Source organism: Kryptolebias marmoratus, linkage group LG20, assembly GCF_001649575.2.
Source record: "Kryptolebias marmoratus isolate JLee-2015 linkage group LG20, ASM164957v2, whole genome shotgun sequence".
Classification (NCBI taxonomy): Eukaryota; Metazoa; Chordata; class Actinopteri; order Cyprinodontiformes; family Rivulidae; genus Kryptolebias; species Kryptolebias marmoratus.
In genome coordinates this window covers 4,808,764-4,829,950 of record NC_051449.1, presented here as the reverse complement: position 1 = coordinate 4,829,950, position 21,187 = coordinate 4,808,764, and the positions used below count along the sequence as shown (strand labels likewise).

General features: G+C 43.4%; 2 protein-coding genes across 2 annotated transcripts; one reads left to right on the top strand and one right to left on the bottom strand.

Annotated features, from left to right (window-relative positions):
• Positions 1 to 252: 252 nt before the first annotated feature.
• On the bottom strand, positions 253 to 6,909 carry ndufv2 (NADH:ubiquinone oxidoreductase core subunit V2). Its single transcript, XM_017411161.3, has 8 exons — positions 6,755 to 6,909; positions 5,760 to 5,822; positions 5,230 to 5,292; positions 4,901 to 5,017; positions 2,984 to 3,152; positions 2,709 to 2,818; positions 522 to 598; positions 253 to 439 (listed from the first exon to the last, which is right to left on the bottom strand). Exons 1-8 carry the CDS (start codon positions 6,794 to 6,796, stop codon positions 346 to 348), a joined length of 735 nt encoding a protein of 244 aa, XP_017266650.1. The 5' UTR covers positions 6,797 to 6,909; the 3' UTR covers positions 253 to 345.
• Positions 6,910 to 8,087: 1,178 nt separating this feature from the next.
• On the top strand, positions 8,088 to 20,263 carry acss2l (acyl-CoA synthetase short chain family member 2 like). Its single transcript, XM_017410788.3, has 18 exons — positions 8,088 to 8,378; positions 8,454 to 8,649; positions 10,816 to 10,907; positions 11,734 to 11,837; positions 13,660 to 13,732; positions 13,826 to 13,901; positions 14,705 to 14,789; positions 15,588 to 15,725; positions 15,798 to 15,968; positions 16,043 to 16,176; positions 17,185 to 17,317; positions 17,399 to 17,455; positions 17,647 to 17,727; positions 18,052 to 18,160; positions 18,236 to 18,304; positions 18,376 to 18,552; positions 19,494 to 19,568; positions 19,665 to 20,263. Exons 1-18 carry the CDS (start codon positions 8,255 to 8,257, stop codon positions 19,790 to 19,792), a joined length of 2,022 nt encoding a protein of 673 aa, XP_017266277.1. The 5' UTR covers positions 8,088 to 8,254; the 3' UTR covers positions 19,793 to 20,263.
• The last annotated feature ends 924 nt before the right edge of the window (positions 20,264 to 21,187 follow it).

Genomic DNA, 21,187 nt, shown 5'->3' with positions numbered 1-21,187 from the left:
AGCTTCATAGATAAACGATTATGTTGTGGCAGTCATTTACAATAAAATATATATATTTCCTTAAAGAATGTGCTGCTATTTCAAAGTGTAGGTAATAGTGAGTAATTTAGGATGGCTGCCACACTTTCCAAAAAAAAAATTGACCAGTTTTTAGGTACCTAGTAAAGATTTTACACACAAAAAAGTCATAAAATGATTGCTGAAAGCCATAATGGACGTGTATAATCCTTGTGACACACTCACAGGAACACAACAGGTACATGAGCATTTTATTTACACAATACGTAAGAGCATAGGGGTCAAAATCCTTTCACAAGAATTCAGATCAAGTGTCCACGACAGCGTCTACAAGTCCGGTCTTACGCCGAACCCCGGTCCCGTAGGAGGTCCGGTCAGGGAAGTCAGTCCGCCTGCAGGCTCGCACGAGAAACGCCCGCTCCTGCAAGACATTAAATCCAAAATTAACGAGCCAATCCACGCCACGGGGCGAGGAAAAGATGAAATGTAAACAATCTGTAAACCTCGGTCCAGGTGGCGGGACTCTTCCTGCCTTCAGCTCATCGATAATGTCCTCGATGTCTTTGGGCGTGAGGTCCTCCTGCGGACGAACAGACGTCAGTCATTTATAGACGAATAAAGACCTTTTCTCCGTCACAACAAACACTAAAAAGGTTCCCAGCCTATTTGTAACTGAGTGTTAATTAATAGCTCATAAATAAATCAAATATTTAAGGAATCCTGACCACCTAAAGTGACCAAATCTCTTGAATCAAAAACATTTTTAACGCCGGTCTTAGCTGTTTATTATTTTATTTTTAAATCTCTTTATTGTGGCTCTAGTTTGTAATGTGTCCTAAATATTAAATATTTTTTAGAGCATTTATTTACGAGTCTGAAGTCAGAACAGACTGAAAATCTCTGAAAACTAAACCCTTATTTTGTTTTACAAGCTAAGTTTCAACCTATTTTCTTCAGTAAGCCAATAATAAAAAAAAAAGGTTTCCCGGCTTTCTCTTCTTTATTTCAGCTTCAAATGACATTTCATTCAAATAAATTAAAAGCTATTAAGCCTAAATTGTGTTTGCTCCAGTTCTCGTGATGGTAAAATATCAAAAGTGTAATTTCTTTTAGGAAAAAAAGGAGCTAAAATCACTTGTTTCTCAGTCTAATTTATTAACTTCCCATCATTTTTTCCTCCAGTCAGACAGGAAGTGACACTTTTAACGAAAGTCAATAAAAATAAAAGTTAAAAATTAGCCCAAATGAGCAACAGCTCTTAGGAGGAAAGACTCATAATAAGACGACGACGACTTACGGAACTAAAAACGTGCGCAGAAATGACAAAATTAACGTAATTAGTGCACTACCCGTTACGTTTTTATTTATTACAAACAACCAGTTTAAAAAAAAAAACATTTCCAAAGAGAAGGACAAGTAGAGTCAAACGGGTGACAACTGCATTAAAAATGAACTAAAATAAACTTAATTATTCCTCAAATTGTTGACTAAACGCATCCTGTCCAAAGCCTTAATAAAGCACATTACATACAAATAAATGAATAAATAAAATCATCTTTCACTGTTAGTTCGATTCAGCTTTAGGTCCTAACTGAGAAGGTCAGGACTGTGTTAAATAATTTATATCTAATTGTTATTTCAGCACTTTTTATGTTTTTATTTAGTTAGCATCCGGTAGCTTTTAAATGCCCAAATCTGTCTGTTTTAGAATTACGACTCGTTCCAGTTTAAATGCTCTTTTTTACCTCTTATCTTGGTAGTATTTCTAATAACCTGGCAGGAGTTTATAGCTTCTTACGTCGATATAAAGCGAGCCTTTCTGTAAACCAGGAGGATCTTATCTTATTTTCAAGGATCGTCTACGTTCCGGGCTGCTGATTAGTTACTTGAAACGATAAAACTCCATCCCGGCTTCTGTTGCTGGCAGTAAAAAAAGCACCTCAGCTCACTTTAGTGTCCGCATCTCGCTTTTATTGGAGTTCGGTCACTAATCGGGTCGTTTGGGCTGAAACGGCGTGGAAACGTTTCCTAAAACCGAGCTGGGTCCGGCCTCGGCTCTGCGGGCGTTTCCACCTGACTCGGGTTTTAATCTAAACCCGTTAATGTTGTCTAGGGGTGCTCGCTAAATGCCTATCTCAATCAGTATTTATTGAAAAAAAAACTGATTTTAGACGTAATATGTCAAATCCTTCATATAGAAATATCAAATACCTCCTACCTGTGACATTATATAGTTTATAACAAACAGACTTTAATAAACAAAGTAAAATAGGTTGAACTTAAAGACACATTAGCGTTTATTTCCTATGCCTTACTCTCTGCCATCATCTCTTATTTGATTTTTTCTTAGTTAAACATTTTATCAAGATCCATTAAAGCCATCAACAAACATCTGATCACACAGCTGCTAACATTTAACTCTGAAACAACAAGAAAATACAAAAAAAAGGATGTCCATTAAAGCAGGCTCGCTGTTATCTGATTGGCTGCGAGTTTGTCGCCCTTTCCTCGTCAAAATAAAGGTCACAGAGAAAATTAAAAGTTGATTTTCTTGACTTCAGAGTCACCAGAATACTTCCTGAATACGCTCAGTTTTTTAAAGCAGAATAAGAGATAAAGACTCAATCGGCCCCAAACCGGAGGGTCGGATCTGAGTTTGACCCGAGGAAGAGGAGAGGAGGAGGACTCACATAATAGTTGTCGTTGATCTGAACCATGGGCGCATTCACGCAGGCGCCCAGGCACTCCACCTCGATCAGGGTGAACATGTTGTCGGCGGTGCTCTCTCCGACCTTGATGCCTGCGGAGAGACGCAGCAAACGTGTTCGGGGTCTTAACGAGCTCCCAGCGGAAAGGAAAACAGAGGAAGATTGCGCTGGTTTTACTGTCACTCTGTCCTGTTTGTGTTTGTTTAAAAATAAAACGACCGTCTGGATCTTCATCCCCTCGCTGGTTTCGCCCTTACCCAGTTTGTTCTGGATGGCCTCCAGGACGCTGTCGGAGTTGCAGAGCATGCACGGCGTCGTCGTGCAGACCTGGATGAAGTACTTCCCCACGGGCTGGCGCTGAAACATGGTGTAGAACGTCGCCACTTCGTACACCCTCATCGGAGCGACGCCCAGGACCTCGGCAACCTGAAGGAGAACGAACAGGAGAAGTTCAGGCGGCGAGAAAACATGGAGGATTCATCCGTCTGTTACAGACACATTCACTTCTTCTTCATGAGTTTACTCAGACAAGCCGGAGACAGAAATCAGAGGGACTATAACCATAATGACTCTCAAAATATGCACATTTTCAGTGTTTTGATTTGAATTTTGATGCTTTTAACACGTTTTCTCCATCATTAAATCATCATTCTGGGTTAATTTAACTCAAACTCATCGGGTTTTTTGTAAGAATAAGAAAACGGCAAATATTCCTCGCCTCCCTGTTACAGAAATCCTCCCATTGGAGTTCAGATTCATCTTATTTTAGCTCCAACTTTTGCTTTAACGTTCTCCATCGCTCAACTTCCTCCCCAGAAGAACTTCACTTTCTCTCTTCCCGCCCGGGAAGTCATTCTCTGACTCCATCGTTCTCCCTCTGACTCCGTTTACATCCCGGATTATTTTACCGACTCGACATCGACCGTCTGAAGGGAACTCATTAATGCTCGGCTGTAAACAAACGCCTCGTAATTGTTGGCAACAAAACCCGACTGCTGATTTTGCTCATTTATTACAAACTATGTTAGACGTTCAGTAGAGAATTGTGCGTATTTAGTGGTTGTTTTTAATCACAGATGATTAAAAATTCAAGTGAAAAATGCAGAAAAATCCCGTATTTTGACAGCTGTCACGGCTTTAAGGTAGCAGCTCACTTTGCTGCGACTTGTTGGCGAACAGCATTTAAGATGGAGTCTCCAAAACGTCCTAAAACATTTGCCGAGGGGTTCCCTATTCCTCACCTGAGTCCCAGAGGCTCTCAGTCTTTTGAAGATGTTCCAAACAACTTGTGAGACAATTAAATCAGTCGTTGGCAGCGTTTTGAGCAGATGTCTCCAACTCGTCTCGACCATCAGAAGCAAACGTCCAGGTGTCAAAAACACACTGATGATAGATTATTGTTGTGAAACTGGTTCAGATCCACTTCTCTTCATTTCAAAGCTGCACTCCAGATTAAATCCAGGGTTTCTGCAAGTCTCAGGGGCTTTTAGAGAACGTTACGATTTAAGTTTCAGGAGCAGAACAAATGGACGACGACGGTTAACGAAGAAACATTCACACAAGAAGCAACTAAATGTAGTTAAAGACCTAAAACGGACATATCTGGGGCTTTTTAAGGTCTCAAATTAAAATGAAAGAAACCCTGAAATTATATCAATAAGCTGCGGTTTTTAAAGAAAGGGACGTTCAAAACGTTCGGCCACCAACACACAGTTCGGCGAGACAGCAACAGAGAATCTGCAGCCCGGTGGGAGAAAGCAACGAGCGTGTGAAAATCCTGCTTCCGGAAGGCCACCGTCCTGCATGTTTCAGATGTTTCTCTGCTCCTCAGCAGCTCATCAGATCCGTTAATCCCTCGCTTGTTTAAACCAGCAGGACGGTGAGCCTCCAGGACCAGGACCGGACACCGCTGGACGCGTGGAAGCAGCTAAAAGATCAACATGCTTCTGTGAACTTAGTTTAACTGTTATTATGAACTCAAGGAAACCTGAAGACAGTTTTCTTATAATAATAGGTGTTTTGCCACAAAAAATAAATGATATAAAGCCAAAAAACATGCACCACTGTGTTGAACTAAACAGGGTTAGCTGAAAAGGAAGATTTCTTCTTATGGAATGAAAAGAGCGAAATGTCCTGGAAAAAAACTAAAAAAGGTTTTTGAGATATCACTTTGCCTTGTTCATGGCGGCGATGGGCAGCCATCCGTGTTGCCTCTGGGCCAAATCCAGGACGGGGATGGTGGCCGCCTGCTTGTGTCCTTCGGGGTACATCGAGAGGATTGTCTGGATTCTCTACGGGGAACGTAAAGAGAGACGTCAACTGCCTCAGTCCTTTAACAAACAATAAATGTTCTTATAAAACCGCTTCATGTTGTGACGCATGAAATGTTTGTTGTTTAGTAGCGAAACGTGCCTGTAATTGCTGTGAAGCATTTATAAGTTTACACAAACACACATCAAACCGCCCGTATGCAGGTGGGGACAGATGACAGACGGGTGCTCACCTTTTTGTTCTCCTCGGTGAACTCAAACGGCGTGTCGGGGTTGTTGTTGGGGGTGTCTCGGTGCTGAAACACAAACAGAGTTTATGGGTTTTAGTGGACCACGTGTGCGAGCAGCAGGTCTGAGAATAAACGATAAACGATCTCAAAGGGGCGGCGAAAGCCCAGAGAGGAAGCAGGCGCCACGGTCCAACCCCAGAAGAAGCTCGACACGATGATTTGCATCCCAAACCTGTGTGAATGTTTTTTTTTCTGTGCGGTGGAGTTAGAAATTAAACCGAAACAACGTGAAGCAGCTTGAAGCTGTTAGAAAATCCAGCCGTCTTTACAAAACTTAGAAACCTGTGAGCTTAAAAAGTCCGCAGAGACACAGGCGGCTCTTCGTGGAGAGAGTCAAATATAAATAAAGACGTTAACAGAAAACTGTCTGGTTTTAGAAGGTTATTGTCCTAAGCTGCTTCAGCAAAGCAAAATGGGTCTTTAGAGAGTTCTAAGTATCGATGTTTAATTAAAAAAAATATTAAAACACTCACCACAAAGACGCCTCCGGCTCCAGAGCGTGCAGCAGAACGGTGCAGACCCCTGACCTGCCTGGCCTGAAACACAGACAGAATGTGAATGAATAACAAGTTTAGAAACACTAAAATACTTTAAAAATATATCCCAAAAGCCTGCAGAAGGTCTGATGACCTCCTGCAACATTATTTAACTAAATAATAATCAGTCAATATAAACTACAAATCCATATTTTACTTTAAAATGATGCCGATACAGCAGGTTTTTAAGAAATAATAAAAAGTAGACCAATATCTAATTTAAAAAAACATAAATATCTGAAATATCTACTCCATGCAAACGTTTGATAAAGAATAAAGCTGCAAACGTATAAGAAATATTGTGTTTGAACTCTTGAGGTTAAATGGAAATAAATTATATAAAAATAATTATGTTAAATGTGAATGTCTCATTTCTCTAACTGAAATGTAAAATTTGATAAATAACAAACCAAATCTCAGGTAAATTAAAAAAATTTGAACATTTATAAAGATATTCCTGTACTATTATTGACCTTTTAATTCAGTCGTTAATAGATAGTTTTATCATTTTAAGCTATAGTTTAACCACCTAAATGTAAATAATAAACTACAGACAGGTAGAAATAATCATTCCTGCTACCTAATAAGTTAATTTCCTTTGCATTACCGTGGTTAAAAGGTTCAGTTGACATAGAAAACTCAAGGTAATAGTTAATATAAAGAAAATGATCACAATAGCAGATAAATTCGTCCTTAAAACGGTTTATTTATCTGGCGAGTGTTTAAAAGTTAGCTGGAAAGTCACACAACACTGGTTAGCCTAGCATAGCATAGCCTAGCCTAGCATAGCATAGCAAAGCCTAGCTTAGCCCAGCCTAGCTTAGCGGCCTGAGCTACATGTCCTTGTGAAGAGTCAAACCACTTCCTCTCCAGCTTTCAGAAAGCAGCATCAACATCTGATCCGCAAGCGCGCAAACACATCCCCTCCATACCGTCCGCGACACAGCAGAGCGAACAGCCGCGGATAAGAACATGTTTGAGCCCGAAGTCTGGTCCCGACGCGTTAGCAGAAGGACGGGACGGCGGCGACGGACATCGACGCAGGAGAACTCCGGTTCGATTATTCAGGTCTGAGCAAAGAAAAGGAGCCAGTCCGAGCAGATTAATCGATCCCGGATTTAATTCCGATCAACTAAAAGTTGGCTCACAGGTTAGGTTTCCATGAGCTCCTTTTAATTACAGACTTGTGTAAATATTAGCCATTATTTTACAATTTCAAACTTTAGGGTGACGTCATAATTAGTTATAGCAAAATGTGCTGTTTTCCTCTGCTGGACATAGAAATAACTAAATCTTGATTACATCTTTACAAACTCAAAATGACTCTTTGTGAAAAAAACTAAAACTTTGCCTTTATGTAATTTGTATTAACAAGAAAATACAGCAACAGAATGAAGCGGAGAATCATATTTTAGGTTAATCCTCATAATCTGTTGTCTACAGCAGATTAAAATAGTGCTTTAAAAAGAAATAAATACTAATCTTGCAAATAAAGCAGGTTGTAAAATAACCTATATGCATGCAGGTAATGTCATAACATAATAAACATATTTGTAGAACTGAAAATACAGTACATTTTAATTAGATTTGAAAAGTAAAATTGTTTCTTTTTGTTTTTCTGTTATTTTATGTTTTGCAGTCCAACTATTTCTGCCCAATTTGAGCCTTTTTTAGCCGTTCGCTCATCAAAACGTTCAGCTCATTCAGGAGATGGGGGCTAAAGTTTTTAGTTTTTGTAACTTTTATGATTTTTAGCTTTATTTACTAATAATTTGCTCACAGAAACACATTTGGATCTCTTCAGTTCCTTCCAAAACATTGCTCTCTTTAAAATCTGCTCCAGAACACCAGCTCTGTTTTTGTCCTTTGGTTTTAGCTACTTTTAGCTTTTAGCTAATGTTCTGTCACTTTCAGCTTTTTAAGCAAAGTCATTCTCAATGCTCACAATGCACTTTTTTTTTTTTTTTGCAGAAAATGTGATTTCTCTAGTTCATTCAATGCTCTTTGTTGTGATTTGAAAAGTGCAAAACAAAGCTGTTTAAAAACCATTTATTATCTTAAATTTAAACGTCACGTACAGTTTATTTATGTGAAATCAGATCTCTGAAATAAGAATGAATGTGTTTTTTAGTTTCCATCCCTCTTCCTCTGAAAACAAACACATCCTCCTCCTCCTCCTCCTCCGCCCACTTGTTTGGGAGCATAATGTGACCAACACGCCAGCCGAGGCTTGCCCAATGAAAAAGTGGGAGTGCTCGGTCCTGGGAGCCAATTGGCTGCCCTGACGCTGAACAGACCGAGGATCCGTCTGCAGATCTGGGATCAGGGGCAGGTCTCACGGCACGCTGAGCCGCGGCTGCTTCTCGCCTCGCCCCAGGAGGATCCCTCAGACCCTCAGAGAACGCGGGCCTGTCCACGTCTGTCCTCCCACCATGGTCGTGTCTGAGTCCCGGGACGAAATCTACCACCCTCCTCTGGACCTGCGGAGGGATGCCCACGTGCCCGATCTGAACTCCTATCAGGCGATGTACAAGAAGTCGCTGGAGGATCCAGAAGGTAGGTCTGTCCCGTGAACAGTGTCTCCGTTTCCTATCAGAAAAAAAAAAAAAAAATGGCGTCTCTTTGTCCCAGCTTTCTGGAAGGAGGTCGCTGACAAGTTCTTCTGGAAGAAGCCGGCGGCGGGGCCGATGCTTCAGCACAACTTCGACATAACGAAGGGCAGCATATTCGTCAGGTGCATGGAAGGAGCCAAAACCAACATGTGCTACAACGTCCTGGACAGACACGTGAAGGAGGGGAAGCTCGGCGAAAAGGTTGCCTATTACTGGTAAGCAAAAAAGACGGCTTTGACCGGAGTTATGTCAGGTATTCCAACCACACACAGCCGACAAATCCCACAGATTAGCAACACAATATCACCCCTTCAATCCTCCTGAATCGTGTCTTTTCCTGATTCATGTTGCCAGCTTTTCACCGTACATCTCCACACCGTTTAGCAGCTTCCTAAAAGTGTAATTGAAACTGTCGTAACTTTACAGAAAGGGCATATTTGTGCTGTCAACTGCAGAAGCTTTGCAAACACAGAAGAGCTGTTCTGCCAGTCCGGCTGTATGAGGGTTCAATGCTACCCGGATGGACACACCAGGTTATCAATCAGGGAGGAAGAGCGGTTGGGTTTGGGCACAACGGCGCATAAGACCACCTGAAAATGGCAGCAGTCCGAAAGACCGCGGCGCCAGAAAAGTGCCTTTAGGGTGTTTCCCTTCGCCTGGTTCGTTTCGGCGTCGAACCATCGTCAGATCGATCCGAGGATGTTTGCGTTTCGAACTGAAACATCTGACATGGCGGCCAGGTAAACAGACAGCTCAGGTGACCTTGCGGCACGCTCGACTACAACGTCTTTGAACGTGCGACTGTCCCAAACATCAGCCTGAAGCTCTTGGAGGCAGCAGGGATGTAAGAAACTCAACTTGTTTGAGTTTTAATTCAAACATTTCGAGTGATGAGCTTTATTTCCACGTGAGAGATGTTATTTATCCAGAAAACTAAATACTTGTCCTGATATCTGCAGGTAACTAATGGTTCAAATTTAAATTCTGCTTGGGGAAAATGTCTCTGTATGGGAGGACAATCGTCTCTCTTTAATACCAAACCACCTTTCACTCATAATAAAGTATTTCTGTGATTTTACTTTTCCTCCTTAAGGTTCTAAAATAATATAATTTGTGTTGACAGGTAAATACAGAGAATACATGCATCATAAGGAGCTTAATAGGTTCACAAAAGTAGTACCATGAAAGGTATAATGCTGTATACATTTACAGAAACTGCATATATACGTTAAAATATCAGTAAAGTTGCATTATTTTGTTGATTTTACTAAACTAAAACCTGATTTTAAACACTGAAGAAGCTCGTCTGTTTTATAATTTGACTAAAATCCGTTATTCTGCAGATTAAACTGGTTTTAATAAAAGACAGAATCAATATTTCGAAAAACAAAATGAGCCTTTGACTAAAAGTAGATTAAAGTGTTAAACTTATATGTTATTTATCAGATTAGACGCCGCATCTTATTTGTGAGTTGGTTAAAACCCAACTATCGGCCTCTGAGTTCATTCGTTTTTTTATGTAATTACCAGAAGGACGGGATTGTTTAATGTTGTTTATGCAGGTAAACACGTTTCCTCAGCCGTCCTCGGGGTCATCAGGACAGTCGGTTTCGTCAGCGGCTGCGGAGTTCATATTTGCGGTCGTTTATGTCCCCGTTCCCAGACGGACGACGGGTATCTGCAGAGCCCTGGCTTTGGTTTTACATCAGACCCCTGCTGTCTGTCGGTGCGCCCGCCGGCTTGCCAATCACAGTGACGCGCAGTTTCGTAAATAACTGTCCTGACAAGCATCCAAACCAAATATAGACTCGGCAACAACTGGAACAGGTTATCTCCCATCATGTGAAACCCTAGAACTCCCAGAGTGACTCGACACACTGTTGTTCCAGCAGCACTTGTAGGGAAAAAACTCCTGAAATAGCTAGCATATGTGCTAATAATCTAAAGCTAACATCTAGCTGTCGTATTAAATGCTTAAACTGAGAATTATTTGTACTTAGTACTTTAGGTGTATTAATAATTATATCCAGTTTGTGACAGGTTCAGCAGTTTTGGCGTTGTCTTGCTGAAATATGCAAAGTCTTCCCTAAAAACTATTATTAACTGGTTAGTGGTTGCTTCAAAACGTCTACGCTGTTTAAAAAACAGACAATTTATCCACGTTATATACACTAATGTACCAGAGGGTCCTTCTGTTTTTACCCCTGGAGATTGCAATGTCCGTGTTATTGTTAGAATTTCAATTTCTGGGCAATTTTCCACCTCAGTTCAACCGAAATGAGCCCTGAGAGGGTGACAGTGTACGTTCAATGTTAACTTGGGTTTGCACCGTCCTCACTGGTGACGGCGTATTTTTTTTCCTCGTGTTTTTATCTCGTCAGGGAAGGAAACTCTCCCGACCATCACCTGACGATAACGTACCGGCAGCTGCTGAGCCACGTCTGCCGCTGCGCTAATGTGCTCAAAAAAATGGGTGAGAAGCACGGCTAAAAATAAAAACACATCAAACCCTTATGAGTATTTATGTTTAACAGTTGGAAAAATTAATAAAGAACAACTTTCACTGTAATTTCAAAGTATCTATCTAAACTATGCAGCTAATGCAGTTATTCTAGCTACAAAAGCTAAGCTAGCTGGTTATCTATCTATCTATCTATCCTATGAAGTTATTTTAGTTGTGCTAGCTATCCATCCAGGGTTTTGCAGCTAATATAGTTGTGCTAGTTACATTAACCAATTAGCTATCGGGCTATGCTATAATGCAGCTAATGCAGTTGTTACAGCAACATTAGCTAGTTAGATAAATTAGCTGGTAATCTATCTATCAAGACTATGCAGCTAATGTAGTTGTGCTACCTACATTAGCTACATAACTATCTATCTAAGCTATGCTAGCTAGCTAACTAACGTACTAGCTATCCGGCTAATTGTGCAATACTAGCTAGTTGGATAAGCTAGTTGTTAGCTAGCTAGCTCTCAAAGCTTTTTAGCTAGCTAACTAATTTACTAGTTATAGCTAAAGCAGATGTGCCTGCTGAATTAGCTAGTTGGGTAAGCTAGCTAAATAACAACTGTTAGCTAGGTAACCAGCTAATTATTTAGCTAATGTAACTAGCACACCTATAGTAGCTGAACAGCTAGTGAGTTAAGTTAGCTAATGTAACAGATTTTGTGAGTTAACATTGTCTGTTTTGTCTGTCTGAGCTGAGATATTACTCGGCTGTGTTTTGTTTTAAAATGAATCCTTTAAATTTTGATCAGCACGCGTTTTTTTTTTGTTTGTTTTTTTTTACTTCAAGGTGTGAAAAAAGGAGACCGAGTGTCCATCTACCTGCCCATGATCCCAGAGCTGGTCTACACCATGCTGGCGTGTGCCAGAATAGGCGCCGTTCACTCCATTGTGGTAAGCGCTACGACGGAGCACGCCGCTGCGTTTTTTTCCACGCCGTTCTCATCTTCACGGGTCAGACATTTCCTGGCCGTCTCCAGCTTGGCACGGCGGGGCAGGCCAGCACCATTTTAGATCTTTAACCTTCCACATCCGTGCAAAGGTTAGGAGCCGTTAAAAATATCCGCAGCACTTAAAGTTGGAATCTCCATGACCAACAAAGGCCTGTTTGTGGCCGGCTGGAGTCTTGGCAACCTTGTTTTTGCTGAGTCATTCTTTTATATTTCAGGCTTTTACTAATATTAATATTACCCAAGAGACATTTTGGAGTAAACGTAATCAGTGATACGGAGGGCCAGGCTCGGCCAGCACAGAGACATTTGGCTGAGTCCTCCGTGACCTGATTCATAACGCCGCCATCAACGCTGAAACTTTACACCCCGTGAACTATTAACCTTGGCTGGGGAACAAGTGTCTGGAAAAGGACGCAGCAAATGGCGGTCCCATTAAAGACCAATTAATGGGTGGTGTGCTCGTTAGGATTAAACGAGGTTACTCGTCTATAAACAGCGCATCTCTGCGTACGCCGCACTACAACCCATTTCTGAGGCATTAATGGCGAACAGCTCGTTTTCCAGGCTTCAGCGTGGCTTTCTAAACGGACATTTTTGTCTCATTGCTTTGGTTAGAAGATCCCTGATCTGATTTGAAGCGTGTAATTTTGAGCTACTTCTATTTAAGTCACATTTAGTTGTTTTGACCATCATGGATGAGAGCAAAAAGCCACTTTCAGCAGGTGCAATACCACTGATGGCCACCAGAGGGGAGCAACAAAATATTCCAATGGTTTTAATTTAGTTATCTTTTTTTGTATTTATTAGTTTCAATTCATCTCATTAATGTAGTACTAATCAGATAAAATAAATAAATACATGACAACTTTCTCTTCTGGCTCTGGAGCTGAAATTAAGCCTCTAAACAGCAATTTATAAACTAATGGGTCACTATAATCATCTGTTAATTGTGGAAATGCTCATTTGTTTTCTTTATGTTTTTGCAATCTGACTACTCCTGAATGCTTTGTGCTCTTTTTAGCCAATTAAACATCAAAACATTCTGCTTGTTCTGGAGATAAGAGCTGTGCATTTTGTTTTGTTTTTTTTAGCTTTAATGCTTTTTATAATATTTAACTTTATTTAGAAATATTTCTCACATAGAAACACATCGTTTTCTTTCAAATCTGTTTTAGCGTTCATGTTCTGTTTTTGTCTTCTTGTGTTAGTTTTCAGTTATTAGTTAGCTGACTGATACTTTCAGCTAGCCTTTTGCTACTTTTACCTTTTAGTTAGCCTTTTGCTAATTTTAGATTTTAGCTAGTGTTTTGCTTCCTTTAGCTTTTAGCTGCTTGTTTGGTTCTTTTACTTTTTAGCTGTGTTGTGCTATCTTTAGCAGTTACCAACTGTTTTGCTTCATTTAGCTTTTAGCTGATGTTCTGCTTCTTTTAGATGGTGTTTTGTTTCTTTTAGTTTTTAGCTGGTGAGGTCAAAGGTCAAGGTCACATGTCAGCCTGTGCTCTAACTCTGCAGGTGTATAACAGCTGGACACCTCATGGGTCAAAAACGATGTCTGTTGGTTTCAAGGTTCATGAGGTCAAAGGTCAAAGGTCCAGCTTATGATCCGGATCGGGCTGTTTGTTTATCCCGAGTTTGGCGCAGTCTTAGTGCTTCTAGTTTAACTTCTTTTTTGTTGTTGCCGTGTCTTGGATGACATGCCAGCTTTCAGATAAACCAGAAAAGTGGATTTTATTTTCATCCTGCTTTTTCATTTTTTCGTACAGTTTGCAGGTTTTTCCTCCGAGTCGCTGTGTGACAGAATCATGGACGCCCAAAGCAGCGTTCTGGTGACAGCAGGTAACAAGTGTGTAATAAATCAGCACCGGGGGGCCGTGAACCGACGGTTTTTTTCCTTCTTTTATGAAACAAATACCTCCCGGTCTGACACAGATGGTGTTTATAGAGGCGAGAAGCTGATCAACCTGAAGCAGATCTCAGACGAAGCGTTGGAGAAGTGCAGGGAAAAGTAAGTCAGACGTCCCCCTATTCCCGGCAACCACTCGTGTTTACCCAAGCTGCTGCTCGGTACCTGGAGTATGAGTCACCACACACACACACACATACACACACACACGCCGAACGGCGCAGTCAGCTGTTATCAGACAGAGGCGCCGAGGAAACACGCCGCTGGGCTTTCAGATTACAGGGTTGCCGAGCAACGTGGAGCACTTGGACCCATCAGGGATGCCCAAGCTGCTCGTCTCCCACGGCAACGGGAGGCTGAGAGGGACATGAGCCAGAAGGCAAAGCGTCGTCTGTCCTCGTAGGGACACGGGGTGTCCAAGGGGACAGGCGTGTTGGTTTAGAAACGAGTGACAACTGTGGAGGTTTTAAACTGTTAAAAACCCGTCAATATCTAACATTAAAGCCATATTTTTTGTGTTTCACTTCCTTTGTTAAACTCCACAGCTGGAGGGTCAGGGGTGATCACCACTGATTTCAGTGTGACAGGGTCAAAGGTCAAGCTCACAGCTGTGCGTCCGTGTAACGGAGGGAAATTAAACCGCACAGCCGAACACCTTCTTAGGTTAAGGGTGATCACCATTGATTTTAAGGTCATAGGGTCAAAGGTCAACATCACGGTTGACCTTGTGCTCCAACTATGCGACAGAAAAACAGTAAAAAATAAGTTCAGATGATTTTAGGAGAAAAACGAACAAAAAAAATCCACAAAAACTGATTTGAAACACAAAACTCTGATATTTAAATGTTGAGTTTTTCATTCAATTATACGTTTTATTAATATATTTAATATATTTTATTCCTCAGAGGCTCACCTGAAGTCAACAAATGCCTGGTCGTCAAACACGAAGCGTTTAGGACAAAAACTGGAACTTCAAGCAACAAATTACAGGTAAACGAACACCTTTTGGTTTAGATTTAATCTCATAAACAATCCCTGCGTGAAAAACACGATAGGCTCCTTGAACCCGTGGAAGGTTTTAATTTGTAACCTTTTTTTCATAAGTTTGACTGCGATAACGATAAAATATTTAAACAAAAGTGAGAAAAAACTCCTAAAACCTGCAGCTAATTCTCACTCAGAAGCTTTAAATCACATCGTAGGAAATTATTTGCTGGTTGTGTTTTAAAATACATTAAATGAAACTTTTAATGTCCAACACTGTGGAGGTCGGATGATTTTGTTGCTATTTAAAAAGTGTAACCCCCCCTCAAGCTTCAGAATAACGTCAAACATTATATGAAGGGATTTCCCAACGAAAAATGGTCAGTTTGAAGGGAAATTCTTCGGGTTATAACACAAAGGACCGACTCTGAGGACATACCTGTTAGAAAACTTCCATTTAAAGGTAGATAGGAAGATTATATGGTCGTCTTGTAATCCCGAGGTTGCCGGTTCGAGTTGCATCAACCAAAATGACCAAATCCTGCAGAATGAATAAAAACATTTAGTGTTTTAGTTATCGGGATCATTAGATTGTGCTTTTATGGACTCAATGAAGCCAAAAAAATCCATATTTTCTCGGTTTCCTCTCTGCAGCCGGGGTCACAGATGATTGAAGAGTTTTTTAAGCTGAACTTATGATTTAAACCAACAGAAACAAGCGATCGGAGCAGATTTTAGGTCCTGATTGCGGGTTTAAAACGTGCACCTCTCTGTTTTTCACGGCGTCACCTCTGCCCCGCTCAGACGCCCTGGGACTCGAGGCGGGACGTGTGGTGGGACGAGGCGACGAGGGCCGCCGCGGACGAGTGCGAACCGGAGTGGGTGGACGCCGAAGACCCGCTGTTCGTCCTCTACACCAGCGGCTCCACCGGCAAACCCAAGGTAGGGACTGCGAGACGCCCGGAGACCCCGTCTGTCACCGCTCACCACTAATCTTCTGCACAAATCCCGCAGGGTGTCGTCCACACCGTCGCCGGCTACCTGCTCTACACCTCGCTGACCTTCAAGTACGTTTTCGACCATCACCGTGACGACGTGTACTGGTGCACAGCGGACATCGGCTGGATCACCGGCCACTCCTACATCACCTACGGCCCTCTGGCAAACGGAGCCAGCAGTGTCCTGGTGAGTCAGGCCGGGGGCGTCGGTAAAACGAGCTGAAGTGACCGTCGGCTCATGTTCGGTGTGTGTGATTCCAGTTCGAGGGGATCCCCGTGCACCCCCACGTCGGGCGGTTCTGGGAGGTCATCGAGAAGTACAGAGTCAGCAAGTTCTACACGGCCCCCACAGCCATCCGCCTGCTGATGAAGTACGGCAGCGAGCCGCTGCAGAAGTGAGTCGGCTCCTCCAGCATTGCTTCGTTCAGCTCCGGGGTGAAAAACATCGAACCCTGAGCCGAGCTTTAAACGGTGGTTTGTATTTTATCCATGAGCCGGAAACTGAAGGCAGTCAGCTGGTGTCTGGAGTCCTGCAAATCGTTGAATCTAAAAACACCAAAAGTGTCAAAATAAAAATGAAAGATGTTTTAATTGTCCTTCAGAACAGGACAGATTACAAACAGACGATGAAGCATCAAAACACAAAACACGGAGAGAAATATGATATTATATCACATTTAAGACTATGAAGAACCAAGCCTTTTACTACTTTTAGCTCCTAGCTGGCATTTTGCTACTTTTAGCTAAGGTTTTGCTTCCTTTACCTAACATTTTGCTACTTCTAGCTCACATTTTGCCAATTTGAGCTGATATTTTGCTACTTTTAGCTAGCTTTTTGGTAGTTCTAGTTCGCCTTAGCTAGCCTTTTGTTACTTTTAGCTAACATTTTGCTACTTCTAGCTAGCCTTTTGCTACTTGTAGCTAAACCTTTGCAACTTTTAGCTAAGGTTTTGCTTCCTTTACCTAACATTTTGCTACTTTTAGCTTACTTATTGCTAGTGCTAGCTAGCTTTTTGCAACTATTAGCTAACAGTTTGCTACTTCTAACATTTTGCTACTTCTAGCTAGCATTTTGGTACTTCTAGTTAGCCTTTTGCTATAATTAGCTAGCTTTTTGTTACTTTTAGCTAACATTTTGCTACTTCTAGTTAGCTCTTTATTATATTTAGCTAGCCTTTTGTTATTTTTATCCAACATTTTGCTACTTCTAGCTAACGTTTTGCTAATGTTAGCTAACATTTTGCTACTTTTGGCTAAGGTTTTGCTAATGTTAGCCGGGGTTTTCCTCCTCCTGTCAGGTGTTTATTCACCTTCGGCTCTCGGAGAAGAGTTCAGATTCCTCGGTTTCAGGTAGAAAGTCAGACTTTGAGTTCTGAGGATGGTTCTCCTCGCTCCCTGATCAGGTACGACCTGTCCAGCCTGAAGATTCTGGGTTCTGTGGGCGAGCCCATCAACCCCGAGGCATGGCGGTGGTTCTACGAGACGGTGGGTCAGAACCGCTGCCCGGTGGTGGACACTTTCTGGCAGACAGAGACAGTAGGAGACAAGACGCCGACTAAAAGGTCACTAAAGGTCAGGTTAGGCTTTAAATTAACTTGTTTCTGTAACTTCCTGCAGGGAGGCCATGTTCTGACCCCACTTCCTGCTGCTACGCCTCTGAAACCAGGTTCTGCTGTGAGTTCCTCCTCAATCTTCTGCATCTCGTCACTGGCAGCCATGATGGCGTAGAAACATACGGAACCATTTTTAGCTCGTTTTTCTTCAGTTTACCCTCTTTTTTGTTCGTACATCCCGTATTTTATGCAGATTTTTTTTTTACACAGTCACTAAGACACAGTTTCCTCTCACCCGGTCTCGTATTTCAGACCTTTCCTTTCTTCGGGATCGAGCCGACCGTCCTGAACGAAGACGGGGAGGAGCTGCAGGGCGAGGCCGAGGGTTACCTGGTAAAGTTTGATTCAATTAAATGAATCCTTCTCAAATCAAAACTGCTGTTACCTCATAGCAGGGGTGTCCAACCCTGGTCCTTGAGGGACACTAATCCTCCATGTTTTTCTTCTTCCTCTGCTCCGACACACCTGGTTTGAATCAGGCGATTAACAGGCTTCTGATTTAACCATGAATCAGGCGTGTCGGAGCGTTGAAACCAGTAAAACGTGCAGGACAGCGTCCCTCGAGGACCAGGGTTGGACACCCCTGCCTTAAAGCTAGAAATGTTAAAACGAAGTGAGACGTGGACGCCTGTCCCTCCGTGTTTGTGTCTGCTGCAGGTCTTCAGAAAGCCCTGGCCGGGGTTAATGCGAACGGTCTACAAAGACCACGAGCGCTTCGAGAACACCTACTTCAAGAAGTTCCCGGGCTACTACGTCACTGGCGACGGTGAGGCGTCACGATGAAGACGCGCAGACTCAGCTCCTTCATGGAGCTCACTCAGGTTGTCTCCTTCGCCCTCAGGCTGCAGGCGGGACAAAGACGGGTACTACTGGATCACAGGGAGGATAGACGACATGCTGAACGTCTCAGGTATTTAAAAATAAAAACGCCTACAAAGGAAAGTCCGCACGACCTTCAGTTTGCGTCCGTTGGTCCCGCAGGCCACCTCATGAGCACGGCGGAGGTGGAGGCGGCGCTGACGCTGCACCCGGCGGTGTTGGAGGCCGCCGCTGTGAGCCGACCCCACAAGATGAAGGGGGAGTGTCTCTACTGCTTCGTCACCCTGAGGGACAGCAGGGAGTTCAGCAGCAAGATGGCGGAGGAGCTCAAGAGACTCGGTGAGGGTTCGACCCGACTCTAAACGCACGCCAAACGGCTTTCAGACTCGGGGATCGTCTGGTGGTTAAAAAGGAACGGAGTGGTAGCCTCTGCAGACCTGGGTTTCTCAACTGGCAGCTCGGAGGCCACATCTGGACCTCACGTGAGCTCAATCCGGTCCACCGATGAGTCCATTTAACCCCTCGACGGCGGCGAGCCCTTTGGAGCCTCGTAGATTCTGCTAAGAGTTTCAAATTTGTTCCTTCAGGGAAGACGTCCTCCTCCAACTACCTCTGTGTCCTCTTTGTCTATGTTTTTGTCTCAGTTTGTCTTCATTACTCTGTTTGTATCAGCGGAGCCGGATCTGGTCCAGGTCTGGGTCTGAATCTGGATCTGGGTTCTGAGTCTGGGTCTGGATCTGGATCTAGGTCAGAATCTGGATCTGGGTCTGGATCTGTAGGTTTGGGTCTGGGTCTAGGTTTAGGTCTGGGTCTGAATCTGGGTCTGGGTCTGGGTCTGAATCTGGGTCTGGGTTCTGGGTCTGGGTCTGAATCTGGATCTAGGTCTGGGTCTGAATCTGGGTCTGAATCTGGATCTAGGTCTGGGTCTGAATCTGGGTCTATGTTTGGGTCTGGGTCTGAATCTGGATCTGGGTCTAGGCTTGAGTCTGGGTCTGGGTCTGTGTCTGAATCTGGATCTGGGTTCTGGGTCTAGGTTTGGGGTCGGTGTCTGGCCGGAGTCCTGTTTGGGTTTCTTACCTGCCCCGTGTCTCCAGGCCCTGTCTTCTCCTTGTCCCTGCCTCCTGAGTTTGTGTGGACGCTGTCCTCTCTGCAGGACAGCGTCCTGATGACTCCTGACCTGTGCTCCAGCGGGTGATGGGAGTCGAACCGCTGACTCAACCCCGTTGATCGGTCCACCCGTGTTATTGAGCATCAGTAAATGTTTTGTGTTTTTCATTCAGTGAGAGAAAAAATCGGACCAATCGCGACGCCGGACTTCATCCAGAACGCCCCGGCGCTGCCGAAGACCCGCTCAGGTAAACAAAACACACCTGCAGCAGCCGCCTCAGGTACCATCTGAGCCAGCTCCATCTGAAACTCCTCTTCCTTCTCCCCCTCCTCTTCTTCTTCAGGGAAAATAATGCGGCGGGTCCTCCGGCAGATCGCCCGAAACGAGGAGGACCTGGGCGACCTGTCCACCCTGTCCGACCCGAAGGTGGTGGAGGTGCTGCTCAGCCAGAGGAGCGAAGCCGCGGCCTGAAGGCGGACCTTCATCGCCGAGGGAGACCATCAGGCCCAAAGCTGAACTGGGATCAGAACAACAGAGACGTTTAGAAACAGAAAATCATTCAGAGGCTTTTATTTTGTAGATTATATTAGTTGAAGCCTTTTATTTTGTCATTTTTTTCTCAGCTTGTCTCACCGGCGTTTGTGTTTTTCACATTTTCCTATAATCTGAGATTAAAGTGCTTCATCCTTTTGTTCGTCCCAGCGGCTGAATGTCGCCCTCATGTGGCAGGAATCTGCCTCTGCGGCAGTTTAATGAAGAGCCTTTTCTCTTTTTTTACTCTTTTGTTGCCTCATGATGCATAAAAAACCCCACACAGCTCAGATATAATCCTGTTACAATCTTAGATTATGTGATCTGACCAGCTGGGAGGGATTTTAAGAGAGAAGAAGCGTCGAGTTGATCTGAAGGACAAAAATAAAATAAAAATGTTAATTTTTTTAAGTTTGAAAACCTCCTCGTGTCGTTCGGGGCGTCTCCTCTTTTTTGTTTCCTCACGTGACGCAGCGATGCAGGAGCTCGGGACGTTACATCATCAGAGGGGGTTACCATGACAACCCCACTCCTTCATCCCTCTGTGATCCCTCCTCCTCCTCCTCCTCCTTCCTGTGTTTCCGGTGGCGCTCTGCGGATGTTTCCGTGAGCTGCCGCAGCCCCTGCCGCCTCCTGTTCGCCGCAGAAATGAATAAAAACAATAAACGTCGTCAGAGGAGCATCGGTTCTTCAAAAGCCTCGTCGTTTCCTGGAGGAATGCATGTTGCCCGCCGCCTTTACTGTGAGCCAGACGAGTTCAGTCACCCGACTGTTGTAGACGACTCTCAGCTACTACCACCTCAAGTCTTAGCTCAGCGTCTGTCAAACAGACCCAGTTAGAGCCACTTTTGGGTTCTCTAAATTGACTTGGCTGTGGCGGCCATCTTGATCTGTGGCGGCTCCAGAAGTGAATCGGTCGTAGACGCGCATTCGATAATCGCCCCTGAAAGTTTCATTAAAATCCGTTCAGGGGTTGATGAGATATTACGCTAACAGACTCCGCTAACGAAGTCAGTCAGGGGTCAGTGGGAGTCAATGGGAGTCAGAGGGAGTCAATCAGGGGTCAGTGGGAGTCAGTGGGAGGCAATGTGAGTCAGTGGGAGTCAATGGGAGTCAGTAAATCCCACAAAATGAGATGAACGAGATCTTTTTGTTTCTGCTTCTCTCAAAAAAAAAGAAAAAAAAAAAACCCAACGAAAGTGTTTTATTTAGGATCTGCAGGTTGGAATTAATACATATTTACAATTGAATATCTTTTGGAGTGAGCCTGATTCAAGATGGCCACCATAGCCAACTGTTCTTACAGAGACACCAAAAATGTCTACAGCTTAGTCA

Bases quoted from the DNA above. Each gene is read 5' to 3' on its own strand.
- ndufv2 (XM_017411161.3), bottom strand. From the start codon at position 6,796: ATGTTCTTATCCGCGGCTGTTCGCTCTGCTGTGTCGCGGACG. The intron at 5,018-5,229 runs GTGAGCACCCGT...CGTTCCCCGTAG, and splicing joins TCACCGAGGAGAACAAAAAG to AGAATCCAGACAATCCTCTC. The intron at 2,819-2,983 runs GTAAGGGCGAAA...GTCTCTCCGCAG, and splicing joins GGCCATCCAGAACAAACTGG to GCATCAAGGTCGGAGAGAGC.
- acss2l (XM_017410788.3), top strand. From the start codon at position 8,255: ATGGTCGTGTCTGAGTCCCGGGACGAAATCTACCACCCTCCTCTGGAC. The intron at 11,838-13,659 runs GTAAGCGCTACG...TTTTTCGTACAG, and splicing joins GCGCCGTTCACTCCATTGTG to TTTGCAGGTTTTTCCTCCGA. The intron at 15,969-16,042 runs GTGAGTCAGGCC...GTGTGATTCCAG, and splicing joins ACGGAGCCAGCAGTGTCCTG to TTCGAGGGGATCCCCGTGCA.